This window comes from Triturus cristatus, chromosome 2_2 (assembly GCF_964204655.1).
Source record: "Triturus cristatus chromosome 2_2, aTriCri1.1, whole genome shotgun sequence".
Classification (NCBI taxonomy): Eukaryota; Metazoa; Chordata; class Amphibia; order Caudata; family Salamandridae; genus Triturus; species Triturus cristatus.
The window spans coordinates 962,410,416-962,426,472 of record NC_140582.1 but is presented as its reverse complement, the minus strand read 5'-3'; the positions used below and the strand labels follow the sequence as shown (position 1 = coordinate 962,426,472).

At 45.6% G+C, this 16,057-nt stretch overlaps 1 protein-coding gene across 1 annotated transcript; it reads left to right on the top strand.

The window, feature by feature from the left end:
* The first annotated feature begins 11,219 nt into the window (after nucleotides 1-11,219).
* On the top strand, nucleotides 11,220-12,365 carry LOC146863001 (lamina-associated polypeptide 2, isoforms alpha/zeta-like). The gene has a single exon (XM_085643136.1). It carries the CDS (start codon nucleotides 11,220-11,222, stop codon nucleotides 12,363-12,365), a length of 1,146 nt encoding a protein of 381 aa, XP_085499262.1.
* Nucleotides 12,366-16,057: the final 3,692 nt, after the last annotated feature.

Here is a 16,057-nt window from a genome sequence, read left to right as displayed (position 1 = left end):
TAAGAGATAACTGGTCCTTCTCCCAACACATTTGTTCAAAAGCATTTTTTTATTCACCTCGAAGTAATGCATGTCCCTCACTCATTGTGTAATCCAATGTATAGTAACATGTTGTACATGCCCATGTCCTACACATATGTAACAGCCCATTGTCTAGATATTGCTGTTTCCAATTTTAAGTGAGGCATTATGTGCTATTTTGACTGTACAACTAGATGTCGTATATCTCATGCTGTGTGAATCTAGGAATATATTTTGCGGCATACATCCATGTTTGCCCTATTTTTCCACTGTGTTGTGTACCTCCCAGAGTGTGGAGATTCTGCCACAAGTCCAGAGATTAAACACTCAGGATGGAGATTCCACTTCGAATGCGGAACCTCCTTCCTGAGTCCAGAACCTCAGCAGGCATAAAGATACCACTCGTAAGTCCCTTTATAAATACTGAAAGTAGTAAAGGTCTAAGTTAGACTTTTGGTCTAACATTACCTTTGTAAATCACACCCTTAGTGATTAGGTCAATTGGGGAAAAGTTTCTCTCATGCATAGGTATTTGATACACATTTGGCTAGTTCACCGAGATTTGTGAAAAATGGCCCATTTTCTAAATCTGATTTGAAAAGATTGTGTAAATATAAGTCCTCTGTCAGAACCAACAGAAGATGTTGTTAAATCTTCGCTTCAGTCTCAGAAGAGATAAAGCTTCTGCCCACACATTGCTATTCTGCATGAAACACATGCCCACAAGACTAAAAATAAAAACAGCAAAATTAATAGAAAAAAATGAATATACAATGCTCCATTAGAAACATTGTTGTCTCCCTCCACACACAAAAGACCTTAAACTCAGTCTTAATATCTTTTTTTTTTTTAACCTGGCTTATCCATTTTTAGACATGTAAAGGGGTACCTGACGTGGTCTGCTGAACAGCCTACCCACTCCTACTTTAAGTTAACACATTTGTAAATAACAAGGACGTATTCCACATGCAGTCATAGTACATTTCGTTTTCTGTCACTATAGTGAAACAGCACTTGTGTTGTCCAATAGGTTTTTAATCACAGTGGCAAATACTGGAGCTCAAGCCTCATTCACCTGACAGTGTCCTGACATGGCCGTTTACTCAACCCTTTCTAACTGACTTATACCTTTCTATGTTGTAATGTCCCTGTCAGACAGGGTTTCCCCTATCACTTAGGTTCAGTGCAAAAGGCAGAGGTATAAACGTGCAGCCTCATACTAATGAGGCAGCAAACACATGGGTTAAATAAATACCACAGTGGGAACACTGCCCACAATTTAGTCAAACTGTTGTAGTTCTTCCTGGATGCTACTTTCTAATGTGGCTCAGTCCATTTTGACCTCTTTACAATGCTACGCTATTTTAAAATGCAGCCCTTTCATTCATTAATAATATTAGTGTCTGTGATACCACAAGCTCTATAACACAACCTTTTTGTGGGCGGTACTTCAATTTGTCATCCGTAAAACGTGCAGTGCTTGATGTTGTACCAAATCACATTTGAATTTTTTTTGGTCACTGGGATTGTTATCAATTCCGATACAAACTATCACAAGGTAATATTTTTTCATCTCCAAGTAACGTGTCCATCACTTAATGTGAAATCAAATGTTAAGTAATATGTTGTCATACACTATTGTTACCTACATGCACATACACATATGTAACAGCACAGTGCCTACATATAGCTGTTTTCAATTTTAAGTGAGGCATTTTATACTACGTTGGTTGAATGACTAGATGTTGTTTATATCTCATGATGTGGGAATCTAGGCATATGTGTTACAACATATATCAATGTTTGCTCTGTTATTTCACTGCGTTGTGTTCGGCCGTCCTGAGTGCGGACATTCCAGTCCGGGTGGTATATTAGTTGAAATGGCTTTGTGTCAAAACCGGTGAGGCTTTGCGCTAACACCACGGTTATGCCGCCTTGACACAAAGTGACACAAAGCAACTCAAAGGGGTGTCAGAGCTGAAAAAGGGCATTTTACAGCACAAAATATCTTTGGCAATGGACAGTAAATACCAACATGTCAATTTGCGTCAATTTGTGTGACTTTACATCAGCCTGAGACAGCACAAACTTTTTATAAATGAGGGCCATAGTCATTTTCCTGGAGCTAAAAATCCACCAGTGGGGCAAGGCTGTATCTAATATAGTTCTCTCCAAGTCAGATACATGCCAGATGAGGTCTTTATGAATCTGTTGGTTTTGGCAGAAAAAGCTAAGAGCGAGAAAATTAAAATGTTGTGCCAATAAAGTCCTCTCCCCAGTCGGATCTCTGGATCTGCATCCCTTGGTCTTAATCTCTACATTAGAACTTAGGGACAGATTTACATATTGACAGATGGGTTACTCTATCTCAGAGTGACAGATATCTTTCCCATCTTACTTCAAGTGCCTTAGGGTATAAGGGACTTGTAATAAGGAGGATGGGATATCTGCCAATCTCTAAATCAGACACTTTGTCTTTTTTTTTTAACTCAACCTCAGCTGCTAGGGAGCCATAGCCAGATAGGATGCATCAAAACCCAGTACCTTTGCAGCAAGGATCCGATGATGCCTTTATCTGGGGAGCAAAAAACTCCAAGTGGCCCAAACCTGGTTTACTTTCCCAAAACAGCTACTCTATTTCAAATGGTCTTGGCAGTTGGTCCAAGACCTTTGGAGGTCAAACATTTTCTAACTTCCAACTTTTTCTACTCTTTGGAACAGCTTCTCCAGGTCACCCAATGTGCTTCCAAGACTTCCGGTACAAACATTTGCCAGTGGTTGGTCCCTTATTGCAAGCATTCCACTCATCACCTTCTGTGTGTTTGATGTAAAACCATAAATGGGCAGGGGTATGTGCAGACATGGGGCCCAAGCTCACTGTGCCACTGAAATCAAGCCACACCCAACTGAAGAGCTCCAATCAGGGTGCAACTAGTCTTGGGTTGCTTGTAATCTGGTTCAGGGAGCACTTGGCCTGGCAGTTCCAGAGGGACTTTTCCTACTGTCCAGCTGAGTAGTGTCAAGCCTGACACTAACTGACTAGCTAACCTGACTAACTGGGTCAAACTAAGATGGCATGTTGGGTAAAAAAATTATAGATTGGATTGTTGGCCCCTATAATTGCCAGTAGTTAGACTTATTGCAAGCATTTCTCCCATCATCTTTTGTGTGTATTTTGGGCAAGAACCTTTTTCTGAAAGGGTATCGTATTCTGCTTTTTCAGATTTTTCAGAGACCCTTGAGAAGCACCGATTTTATCTTTGATTTCTTTCCTACATGTCCATGAGTTTAGCTCGCATATTCCAGTGGTCATGCTCCCAGTCAACTGCTATGGCACACATTTGTTCTACCTTTCCCAGTCTGTCCTCTTTTGCCTTCAGACAGAAGTTAAAGGTATCTATAGCCATCCTGAGAGACACAATTTCAGACAAAGTTTTCAATGTGTTTTCCACTATAGTGAACACAGAGGTCTTGAGTGCTGTGAGCTCTTTCAGGATCGTCTCCAGAGTTCTGTCTTGTGTCATGGAGTTAGGAGATTTTGCAGGTTTGTTCGGTCAACCAGTTTTTACTCCTGTAAACAGTAATTGTCTCACTGGTTTGGATATCAGTGGAGATCTCGAAAAGGATAATGCCCTAATGTGCTTTCATTAGATAATGAAACTCTATGCATTAGAGTCACAGGAGGACTAAGGTGATGTTACCAACAAGTGCTCATCTTGGGGTATCCTGCTTCAGGATTCTGCACTATTCATTGGACTGTGGGCTCATCCGTCTGCTAACAGTTTATCTCTACTAACACTTTATCTAGTTAGGTGAGTATGTACGATCTCAGTTGGCCAGCCTTATTTATCCATTAGAGTACAGGTGGTTATAATGGTACTTCTTTCCAATTTAGTTCTTGCACACCACTAGTAATTACTAATAGGGTTCAAGAATTTCATGTGCATTTCCTTTTATTCACTCCTGCATTTCCTGTATTCAGTATAGTTGAGGTTATATACCTCTAAACACCTCTAGGAGATGCCATTTGACAATTAGGTTTAGGACTTTATGTGTTGAAGAGGCCTTACATACAAGCATTCAGAAGCTCTCACACAATAGTTATTGCCTCTTTTATACTCTCCTTAATTTGTCCACAGGGGCTGCAATAGTTTGAGTGCTCATTGCTTTGTCTTTGATGACCATCACTACCAATATACTCACTGCACCATTCAATTCTATATTCACCTTTTTTTACTGCCTGTTGGTTGTGGCAGTCTTCATTAAGTCCCTGCCATCTGGAGCACTTTCCTCATCGCCTGCCCTCCTGTTCTGGTCACCGCCTCCAGGGAGCAGAGTATTGTGACATTCAAAAACTGCCAGTCTCTCGTAGTGCTGCCATGGAATGCAGTTTGGCTGCTGTCTGAGACCCGATGTTCTACTCGGGTCTCTTGCCCCACAGGGTCCTGTTGGTGCACCTCTGTCTGTGAGCCCAGCTTCGCACTGGACTCCACCTCAGTTTCATAGCCCCTGGAGCAGCATACAATACATATAATGTATTGTTGGTAATCTGTGGTTGGGATGTTCTGATGTGGTGCTTAGGGATACTCCTCTGTCTTCTTTGCGCTGTAGGCTCGACCCTTTGAGACATAAGGTTTTTATATACACCTTTGGGCATGGCATGGCAACTGTCCCCACCCTTAGCCATGTTTGGCACCATGGCAGCATTTTATTGTCCTTGTGTGAAATTATTATTACCCTCAACGTTTGGACAATACATTGGGTGGTTGGGAGCATACATAAGTCACCCTGAACCCTTAAACAAGGTGGGAACTCTAAGAATTTGAAAAGTCTCAGCTTGGTATACAGTAGGGGGTACCCGTTATTCCCATGCATCGTTATTTTCAACTCCCTCATCTTGCCGTTCCCAGATACGTTACAGACAGCTGTCAACTGTCACTGTCACCTGGAACATTGTATTAGAGTTGATGAAATAGCAGCTAATTCCAAATAAACAAGTTCTTACATACTATTCATCTCGTATTTTATTTTACAACAATTGTGATTATCCGTGTGACAATGGAGGAGGCATCACCCACCACTGAGTGTCCAGCCAGCAGATTCTTCTCTGGTAATTCATTGGTATACTGACTAGCCGCTGTGAAACCATGGGCCCCTTCGCTACACCTTTGTGCAGAAACGTGACATTTCCATATTCTCCTTTCTTTGCTGCTTGAATAGGAGACGCTCCTGCTGCCCGCTCTGAGTGATGCGCCCACATTTAATTTCTAATATCACAGGAACTGTGAGAAGGCTCTATGGTGCAACGCTGAGAACTACATACATTGCACAGCATGGTGTAAATGCCCCTCCTTCGCCCACCCAGAACCAGAGTTGCTCTGCAGCCTAACAGCGGTCTGCGGTATTCCATGGCACTCTGCCGGCACAAGTGGTGGAGTGTTTCAGATACTTTGGCATTAGTCTTTCCCTGGGTCCTCATCTGCTTGATTAATCCATCATTCTCCTCCGATGAGGCGGTTCGCCTGCCAACTTGCATTGCAGGGGGTGGTTCCCTCCTCTGCAGGACATCTTCACCAGACAAAAAAACAGGACTTTCCCTAAGTACACACCTCAACCAATAAAAAACTGGACTGTGCATCTTTAATAAAGTAATCCTATTTGCATTGACCGCATTCACCTTCTACTAGATTCCTTTCCATATTTATTCAAACATTTGTATGTAGTGGAAATATGGCTGCAGCCAGTGTATCACATCCTCTGCCATTTCTGAACGGTATGCACACATTTTTCAGGGGGAAAAAATTACTGCATATATTGCAGCTTTAAGGGGCCTCTCAAACACATGATTTTGGGTCTCTCGGACTCCCTGATACGTTATCAAAGAATCTTAAAATTCAGGAAAGACTATTACCTGAGAACTCTGATTTGAAAGATGCCATATCAATGACAGTGAACATGCTGCTGATTGTTTTAATGAAACGAAAGGTACAATGGAGTCACAAACTGAAGTCAACATCATTACTAAGAATGAAACAACAAAAAGAACAAAGACCTGAACTCCAGGACAGACAGTGTTGCCATTTTCTAATGAAAGGTTGAACTGCCCCATTATTGTGGAAATAATGGTCATCTAGCCAACTGTAAAATGCTAAGCAAGATGTGTCACATGCCGCAATTATGGGAAAAAGGGATGCTACTCTAGATTTTGCCAGGAAACTTCTAAGAATTTAGTTAATACTGTGGATTAAAAATAATCACTCCACTATCTGAGTGAAACAATGACCTTAATTCTCCTGAATGTGAAATCTTATTGGATGACGTACCTGTCACCGTTTTTGCAGATTCATGTTCCCCTTGCATCCTTATAGATACTTTTCTCAGAAAAAAACAATGTTGTCATCAAACCTGGGGATCATGGTGGTGACATAATTGCATTGGGGGGGCATGGTGAGAATACACATCAACATTAAAGGCAGATCTACAGTAGGTAAGGTGTACATTACAAAAAAGGTCTTCAATTTACTTAGCTGGAGGCATCAAAAAGAATTGGGCATCAAGCTTGACCCAATAGTAAGGACCCTAGTCTACTAGTTGACCCCTCACTTTGCAAAGAAAAAGTGTGCCAAAAGTTCCCTGGAGTCTTTACCAATAAATTAGGTCTCTTAATAGATTATCAACATTGAATCAAATGAAAAACCAATGCCAAACTGGTAATCCACAAATTATGACCCATTCCACAACTAATACAGACCCCGCTAAGGAAAGGAATAGCTAAATTGTTGGAACAAGATATAATAGAGCACATAGAACATTCTGAGTGACTAGCACCAGTAGTCATAGCCACTAAAGCGGGGAGAAAGTTATTTGACTAAGCGTTGATCTACACAATTTAAATGCCAATATTTGGGTTGAAAGGCACACACTTCCCTGTATTCACAGAATCCTACCTTTGATCAGTGATACATCCTTATTCAGCTTGCTTGACTTATCGTCGGCCTATTATCAGGTAGAGTTACACCCATCTTCATGTCATTTTATGTCATTTGTTACACCTTTAGGAACATACTTTTATGTCAGAATGCTGTTCGGGCTAGCCTCCATGGCAACGGCATTTCAATGCATCATGCAATACATTTTTAATGGGTTAGGCAATGTCCTATGCTTCCAGAACGATATTCTTGTATTTGGAAAAGAGGAAGAAAACCACAACTGTGCATTGGGAGAAGCATTGAGAAGACTTAGACAAGCTGGGTTCACCATCAAGAGAGAGAAATATAGCATAGGTGTGGAGTCTGTAGAATACCTTGGATATACCATCTTTCACAATGGCAATAAACCTAAATTAGATCTGGTGGAAGCCATTGTCAAAGCACCTGTACCCTCGAACAAAGATGAACTCAAGTCCTTTTTAGGACTCACAGAGTTCTATTCAAAGTTCGTTAGAAGTTTTGCCAGCATTAATGAACCTTTGTGCTCTCTCTTAAAGAACAGAAATATTTCACATGGGAACCAAAATGTCAGGCGGTCTTTAAATTGATAAAATCATCCATCAGTAAAGCCATTTCCTTAGGGAAATTGGATACCAACAAACCCACGTTCCTTGCCACTGATGCAAGCAGTGTTGGTTTAAGGCACAGCTCTCAATCAATTGGGTGAAAGTGAACACGTTGTTGATTATGCCTCTCGCTCCCTTAAAGGTCATGTACTGCAATATTCGGTTGTGGAGCATGAAGCTTTAGGATCTTTTTGGGTGGCAAAACACTTTACGCTCTTTCTATGGGGCATACCATTCATGATACGTACTGACCATAAACCTCTAATCGTTGCTCTTTAACCAATGTGCCAGGCAATAAGAATGTTGTTGACAATTGTTTATCAAGGAGGCCGTTCAACAAAGACATGTGCGCTGACAAAGGGGGCTTAGATGAGTTTGTCCTAGCAATAAGTAGGGCTGGGGTGAATAAAGAGGAATGGGGAAAAACACATGAAGAAAGACAAAGAATTGGAATCTTTGAAGACTTACATTTTAGAGTGTTGGCCCAGTTCATGTTGTGATCTACCAAATTCCGTACTGAAATTTTGGGAAGTGAATGTAAGAAAAAACTAGGGCAACTATGACTTAATACAACAAGATAAGAGGCACATACTAAGATGAACAAAGAGACATAAGGGTACACAAAATAGAAAAATAATCTTGTTTATTTTTATCCAACGGTAGAGATATCACTCTATCTATATTATATTATTTTGTACAAAATACATGATCACTTGATATAATTAACAATATAATGAATATACTAGATTTTTGTGTACTGTCTCTCACATTCATACATTCAAGCATTTTCACATCTCTCATCCAGACTAACAAGAGAATGTTTGTAGGGTCCAATCGAGCGAACTCCGCTGGTCACCAGCGCATGGCCTCAAATAATTTGTGAATTTACAGGACCACCCGCATAAAAATCCAGCATGCTTATCGGACATGTGCTTGTAGATAAACGAAGCCAGCCCAGGTAAAGCGTGGAAGTATAAAGATTGCGGCCCCAGAAATACTTTGCCTTTATTTATGTAGCGTAATGATATCATGCACAAAGGTGTATGCTTGTCGCAGTTTAACTAAAAGCAAAGTCTGTTCTGAGTACTGGTGGCCAAGCATTGATTGGCTCATAGAAACAACTTAATGAGTTGCTGAAAAGAAAAAAAGTATCAGTTGTAATAACGTTTAATGTTTACATGTGGAGTCATTGGCTCCTCCCACTCATATTTTCACCCACCACACTAATTGACTGATGGCATTATGCAATGAGACGTTTTTGCCCTCATGCACATGTTGGGTGGTTCTGGGAAGTCATCTTTGATAATTCCTCTCCCTCTATAGTCATTGTGTAAGAGGGATTACACTGAATCCAGTATTCATACGCATGTGTGTATTATCTTTTCTCTAATAACTTCTCGTCTAATAGGTTTTTCATATAAAATTTGTTTGATAAGAAGCCTCGGTAGGGTTCACCTAGGTGCATGTACTGGTTGGTGATGCACTTTAATTACCATTTAGGATAGACTAGGCTTTTAAGCTAGTGCTATAGGGATCCATTAGTCCTGACGAATGCCCCAGACCAGGCATGAAAACTAATGATGGCAGAAACATGTTGGCGAATAGTAGACGGGTCAAAGCCATTGCACTCTTGTTACCCATCAATATAAGTGTTTTAGATATACCTAGGGTCCTCACTAATAAAAGTGATAACTAAAGGAACTCTAAGGTATTTTTTGATTTTCTAGATCCCGCCTTGTCCAGTAGTTTTATTAAAGAACTCCCTTCTACCACCAAGTCTTTGGTGGTAGAAGACCCTAATAGTACCATCTTACCAGGGTGGGGAGAGGATGCAGATGATGAAGCATTACACTATTATGTGTGTGAGGCATCCTCTTCCATTAAGGATGGCCTTTACGCTCTAAACTGACCCTGCTTAGTATAGTGGTAGTTGACTAACCTTTCCCATAACTCAGTCCATGGTCTTCTTCGTGATTCTCTGATCTCTTTTGCAGGCACCCTACCTTTATGTAGTATATATAGATAGGTTCATAGACAGCATAGTGAAAAGTTGTGTAGCCTGTGCTGAAAGGCTCCTTATCACCCATTGAAACCCCTGATGAACCCTGTCTTCATTTAGGATTGTATATCATCGGACCCATTCAACAAAGTGGTGACAAAATGTGTCCAAATATAACTACTGCTGTCCTGATAATGTTCTTACGGGAGATTTTCTGTGAGGAAGGTCCCCCAGAAATTCAATTGACTTTATGACCCATGCAAGATTTCTTTAAAAAGTCATCCATTCCCCACCTCAAAACAGCTTTATATTGTCCATGCTCTAGTGGGTTAGTAGAAAGAATCAATAGGATGCTCGAAGAATGTTTGCAGCGGGCGGAAGTAATGGAAAACCCTGCTAAAGAAGCTCTACAAGAACCTGTTTGGGCATAACTTACCACTCCCAATAGGATTACAGGTCTCTCGCCTTTTGTATCCCTAAACGATTGACATACCAAAACAACTATTACCTCCTCGTCAGCCCTCCCCGTCCCAGTCCTAACCAGATGAGCATAGCTCCTCCCACCAGACACTCCCAAGCAACTTGAAACCCATCCCTTCCCTCCAGGCCACACCCATACCCTGAGGCATATAACACCGTGACCTGCCACTCCACATCCTGTTTGTTTTTTCTGCGGAATCACTTCCGGGTGGACTTCGACGGGACAGGAGGTGCTGGGACTTCAAGCCTCCTGTCAGGTGAGTGTGAAACGGGATGTTTTAGCGCCCGTTTAAACCCCTTATGTGCCGTTTTAAATTATTGAGGCATTTACTTTGAGTCCCTGCTGTAGCGGGACCGTGGGGTTGGGGGGTCAGGACTACCTGGTGTGGGGTGGTGACTCCCTGCTGCGGCCTCCTCTCTTCCGGGTTTGTTCCCTGCTCTAGCGGGATCGCCCCGGGGGGGAGGGGAGGTGTGTGAGGCGCGGCTTGCCTTTCTGTGCGCCGAGGGTGTGGCGGTTTTGGCTTCTCTGTTTTTCGTCAGTGGGGGCATGTCTCCTGTTTGTTTGGCGATTGTGATATATGCAGTTTGGTTTACTAATTACCGTTTTGCTGCAAGGCTGTCCGCTCGCGCTTCCTCGGATCTTGGAGTTGGGTGTTATACTCCTGCTGTTTGGGGGATGCTGCGTTGTGGGAGCCCTGGGGAGGAGTTTACCCTGTCCTCATGTCTGTCTCTATTCGGTGGGGGTCGTATGGGGTTTTTTGTGGCTCTTATCTCCTGCTGCTCTAAATAGTCACTGTGGCCTTTTGATTTATGTCTGAAGCTCTGACTCTCAAGGTTACAGGTTAAATACCCTTTGATTCTGTTCAGAACCGATTTCTTGAGTGGGCTTTGGGGGTGTTTCTTACCTTGTTCACTGGTTCCTGGTGCGAGGGCTTCTGGGTTTCTTAGTTTCCTTACGGTTGGGCCCTGTCCTGTCCTTTCCTTTTATGGGATGGGTGGAAGTCTCTGATTGGCCGGTTGATGGGCCGGCCTTCAGTCCTGTGGGGGATTGGCTGGGGATCGGTGGAACTTTCCCTGATTGGCCTTTACTAAATTTTTTTTTTTTTCCTCCTTGTTGGGCTCGGTATTTATTGGGGTCTGTTTCTCTGTTCTCATGTTCACAACATGGAGGGTAGAGGTGCGGACGTACGTGAGCTCGGCTGTGTGGATGAGGGTGTGGTCGCTGGGTCTTCCACTGCTCCTTCCTTGATGGATATTCAGAAAATGATTGAGGCGGCGGTGGCGGCTGCCTTTGTGGCTCGTGATCCCATTGGGCCTAAGAAACAGAAATTGGATGCCTCAGCGGAGGTCGATCCAGACATGGACTCTGATGAGGAGGTGAAGGGTCGTTTTGTCCAGGGGTCGGACCTTCGTTGTGTTCTGCAGCATGTTCAGGACAATTTGGGGTTCCCTGATCCCGTGGCGGGTGGAGAGTCTGAAGACTTCTTCGCTAATTACCTAAAGAAGGAACCTGAAAGCCTCCCCATTCATGCTTCTGTGCGGAGGGTGCTGGAAGGGGAATGGAAGGATGTGGACAAACATGCCTTTCCCCGGTTTCTGGCTAGGAGGTATCCCTTGCAGGGTTTCACGGAGGAATTTCCAGCTGTGGTAAAGGTGGATTCCCTGCTTGCTGGTATGGCGTCTCAGAGCCTGGTGGTGTCTGAGGATGCGGTTCCCTCTGATCCTGGGGACAAGCGTGTTGAAGGGGCCTTGAAGCAGTCCTTTGCTGCCTCTAATCTTGCAGTTCGGTCCGCGGCTTACACCAGCTATCTTGTGCAGTCACTTCTTAAGGACTGTCAGGGTATTTCTGCGCAGCTCATGCAGGATGAGGATCCCTCGGAGTCTTTATCCATGTTGGAACAGCAGTTGCGTTTCTTGGCAGATTTGTACTTTGACTCCCTTAGCGCTGCAGCGGCGGCTGCGGGTGCCTCGGTTGCTGCTAGGAGGCAGTTGTGGCTTAAGTCTTGGAAGGCGGAGGCTACTCAGAAGGCTGCCGTGATGAAGATTCCCTTCACGGGCTCTAAACTGTTTGGTGAGCCGTTGGAGGCTTTGATTAAAAAGACTGCGGAGGACAAGAAATTGTTGGCTCCGGTCCGCTCTTCTCAGAAAGGGAAGTTTGCGGGTTATAAGCGGGCTTTTGGGCAGGCGTTTCAGTCAAAAATGGCGGCCCAGCCCTTTCGGGGTAGGGGACGTGGCCGGGGTGTCCCTTCCTTCCACAAGTCCCAGGGTCAACAGGGTGCTTCCTCTTCTGCAGGTCCCTCCAAGTCGTGACTATGTGATGATGGGGTTGCCGGTTGGGGGTCGCCTCACTTCTTTTTTTCCTGTCTGGGAGGAGTTCGTTCGGGACCAGTGGGTCCTGCAGGTGGTCCGGCTGGGCTACAGAATAGAATTTGGAACTCCTCCGGTGGATGTGTTCAGGTCTACCCCTGTTCCCAGGTCTCCGGCGAAATGCCGTGCTCTGTTGGACGGAGTTCGGGACTTGGTGTCCAAGAGGGCTGTGGTGAAGGTGCCTGTGAGTCAAAGGGGTCGGGGGGTTTACTCAATCCTGTTCTTGATCCAGAAGCCAAATGGGGACTTCCGTCGTGTGCTGGATCTGAAGGCAGTGAACTTATGTATCCCTCATCGGTTTTTCAAAATGGTGACTCTTCAGTTGATTCTTCCCTTCCTGTCGGTGGGGGATTTCCTGACTTCGCTCGATCTCCGGGACGCTTATTTTCATGTGCCTGTGCACGCGGAATCGCAGAGGTTCCGGCGTTTCTGTGTGGGGGTGGATCATTTCCTGTTCCAGGTATTACCGTTTGGCCTGTCTGCTTCCCCTAGGGTGTTTACTAAGGTGTTAGCTCCCTTGGTGGGTTTGTTGCATGCTCGGGGTATTCAGGTGTTCCCTTACTTGGACGATTGGTTGATTTCTTCCTCTTCTTTCCTTCAGGCTCAGGCTCAGTCCATGGAGGTTTGCAGTCTCCTTCAACGGTTCGGGTGGATTCTGAACTTGGAGAAATCCCATCTTCACCCCACTCAGGATCTACTGTTCATTGGGGGGGTGTTCAACACCCGGTTGGGAAAGGTCTTCCTGTCGGAACCTCGCAGATTGACTCTTATGCACGAGCTGAGGAAGGTGTTGGGGGCTCAGTCTTCCACGGCTCGCCAGTGGTTGCGTGTTCAGGGGCTGATGTCAGCTACTGTTATGATTGTTCCTTGGACCCGTCTACACTTGTACCCCCTGGTGAATCATCTTCTGGGGCATTGGGATCCGGCCTCTCTGAATTACGAACAATTGATACCGGGGGGTGTGTCCATCGCCCGAGAGTTGTCCTGGTGGCTGGTGGATTGGAACCTCGTACAGGGCTCGCCATTTGTGTCCCAGGAGAGGTTGGTCCTGACGACCGATGCCAGCGAAGTAGGTTGGGGTGCGGTCTTGGGTCAGGAGTAGGTACAGGGTCTCTGGTCTGTGCCGGAGGCGGGCATGTCCTCGAATTGGAGGGAGTTAAAGGCGGTTCTGTTGGCGTTGTCTCATTTTCTGCCTTTTATCCTCCAGAGGGATGTGATGGTGCGGTCGGACAATACAGTGGTGGTGTGTTATATCAACCGCCAGGGGAGCGCGAAGGTGGCTTCCCTCAATTTGTTGGCGCGAAGTATCGGCCTTTGGGCGGAGTCTCACTTGCTGTCTCTAAGGGCTTTGCATCTACCGGGGATTTTGAACACGGAGGCGGATCGCCTGAGCAGGGTGTTTCCCTCCCTGTCGGACATGTGCCTGACTCAGGAGGTGTTTGGTTGCCTAATGGCTCGGTTCGGGATCCCGGTGGTGGACCTGTTTGCCGCTCCGGGGAACGCCTTGAGGGAGAAGTATTGTTCTCTGGTTCGATCTGCGGCGGTTTGGAGGGTGGATGCCCTGTCCTTCCGGTGGGAGGGGGGTCTGATGTATGCCTTTCCCCCTATTGCTCTGCTTCCGCGTGTTCTCCTGAAGGTCAAGCTGGATTGGGCTTCGGTGATCCTGGTGGCTCCGGTTTGGTCCAGGAGGCCTTGGTTCCCTCTGTTATTGAAGTTGGCGGTGGGGCCCTGCTGGAGGTTGCCGGTGGTCCCTTGTCCCTTGTCATTTCCCCCTCTGTCTCGGGAGTGTCTGGTCCGCCTGCGATTGGCAGGTTGGCTGTTGAAAGGGTGAACCTTGTGGCTTTGGGGTGTTCTCCTTCTGTGGCGGAATGTATTCAGAGGTCCAGGCGCCCTTCGACTCTCAAGTCCTATGCCCGGCATTGGGTTTCTTTTGGGTCTTGGTGTGAGGCGCGTGGGTGGTCCGCGTTGGAGGTGGATCCGGTGCGTGTCTTGGAGTTTTTGAAGGATGGGTTTGACTTGGGTCTCGCTGTGTCCTCCCTGAGGGCTCTGTGGGCTGCTGTCCGGGCCTTTCGGGGTTCGGTCTGTGACCCGGTGGTTCCCCCGGTGTCCTGCTTGTTGCGGAGTTGTTTCCTTCAGAAGCCTGTCATTCGGGCCTTTGCTCCTAGTTGAGATCTGCCTCTGGTTTTGGGGGCTTTGCAGGTGGCTCCCTTTGAGCCTCTGCATGAGGTGTCTTTGAGGTTTCTGACTATCAAGGTTCTGTTCCTTGTGGCTATTACCTCGGCTCGGAGGATTGGGGAGTTGGGCTCCTTGCTTTGTTCGGCCCCTTTTTTACGTTTTTTTCCTGATCGGGTGGTTCTGCGGCCTGATCCTTCTTTTGTTCCCAAGATCCCTTCCTCTTTTCACTGCTCTTCGGATCTGGTGTTGCCTGTTTTCTGTCCTGATCCTCTTTCGGAGGTGGAGGTGCGGCTGCACTGTTTGGACGTTCATAGGGCTCTGGAGGTCTATTTGTTGCGTACTGCACCTTTTCGTAAGGTGGAATCCCTTTTTGTGACCTTTGGGCTGGCTGGTCAAGGTCTGAAGCCTTCTGGGGCTACTCTCAGTCGTTGGCTACGGTGGGCAGTGGGTGCTGCGTATGAGGCCTGTGGGGCGTTGGCTCCTGGTTCTGTTCAGGGGAGGTCGACTCGGGGGGTGGCGGCTTCCTGGGCTTGTTTTCAGGGGGCTTCCATGGCCGAGATCTGCAGAGCTGCTACCTGGAATTCTCCTCACATGTTTATGTCCCATTATCGTTTGGTGGTTGGGGGGACTGATTCTGCTGGGTTTGGGGATGCTGTGTTGCGTTCTGCTCCGGTGGTGTGACTTTCTATGCTTATTGAAGTATATATTTTCAACTGAGTGAAGCCGATTATTGCTTTGGTATCTGCTCATCTGGTTAGGACTGGGACGGGGAGGGCTGACGAGGAGGTAATGACCGGTTACTCACCGGTAATATTCATTACTCCGAGTCGTAGCCCTCCCCGTCCCAGTCCAGGTTCCCATCCCTCCATCCCTGTTCGGCTTCTTGTGCTTGTTTGATACAGGATGTGGAGTGGCGGGTCACGGTGTTATATGCCTCAGGGTATGGGTGTGGCCTGGAGGGAATGGATGGGTTTCAAGTTGCTTGGGAGTGTCTGGTGGGAGGAGCTATGCTCATCTGGTTAGGACTGGGACGGGGAGGGCTACGACTTGGAGTAATGAATATTACCGGTGAGTAACCGGTCATTACACCATCCTGGAGCAAAAATTAAAGCTTAGTTGACATAGACAGAGAGATGATTCAGAAAAGAAGAATCCATTGGCATCAAGAGAGATTTAAATGGTGATATGACCGTTTGAACTACGCAAAGTATCCCTCTATAGCTGTAGGGGATAGAGTGAAGATAAAGTTGCCTGGTACCTGCAAGAATAAAGGCAGCTAGTTCTCCTGTCCTCATAGAATTATTCAGCTAGGTCGCAATGTGGTCAAACTGAGTAATAGACACATTTGGAATGTAGACAGAGTATCCAAACATAATTTTGTGTCTCAGAGTACCATGGGTGACCTGCCAGATATAAATTGCATCCAAGGCCCTTCCAGAAAAGAGTCCCAGAATAATGTT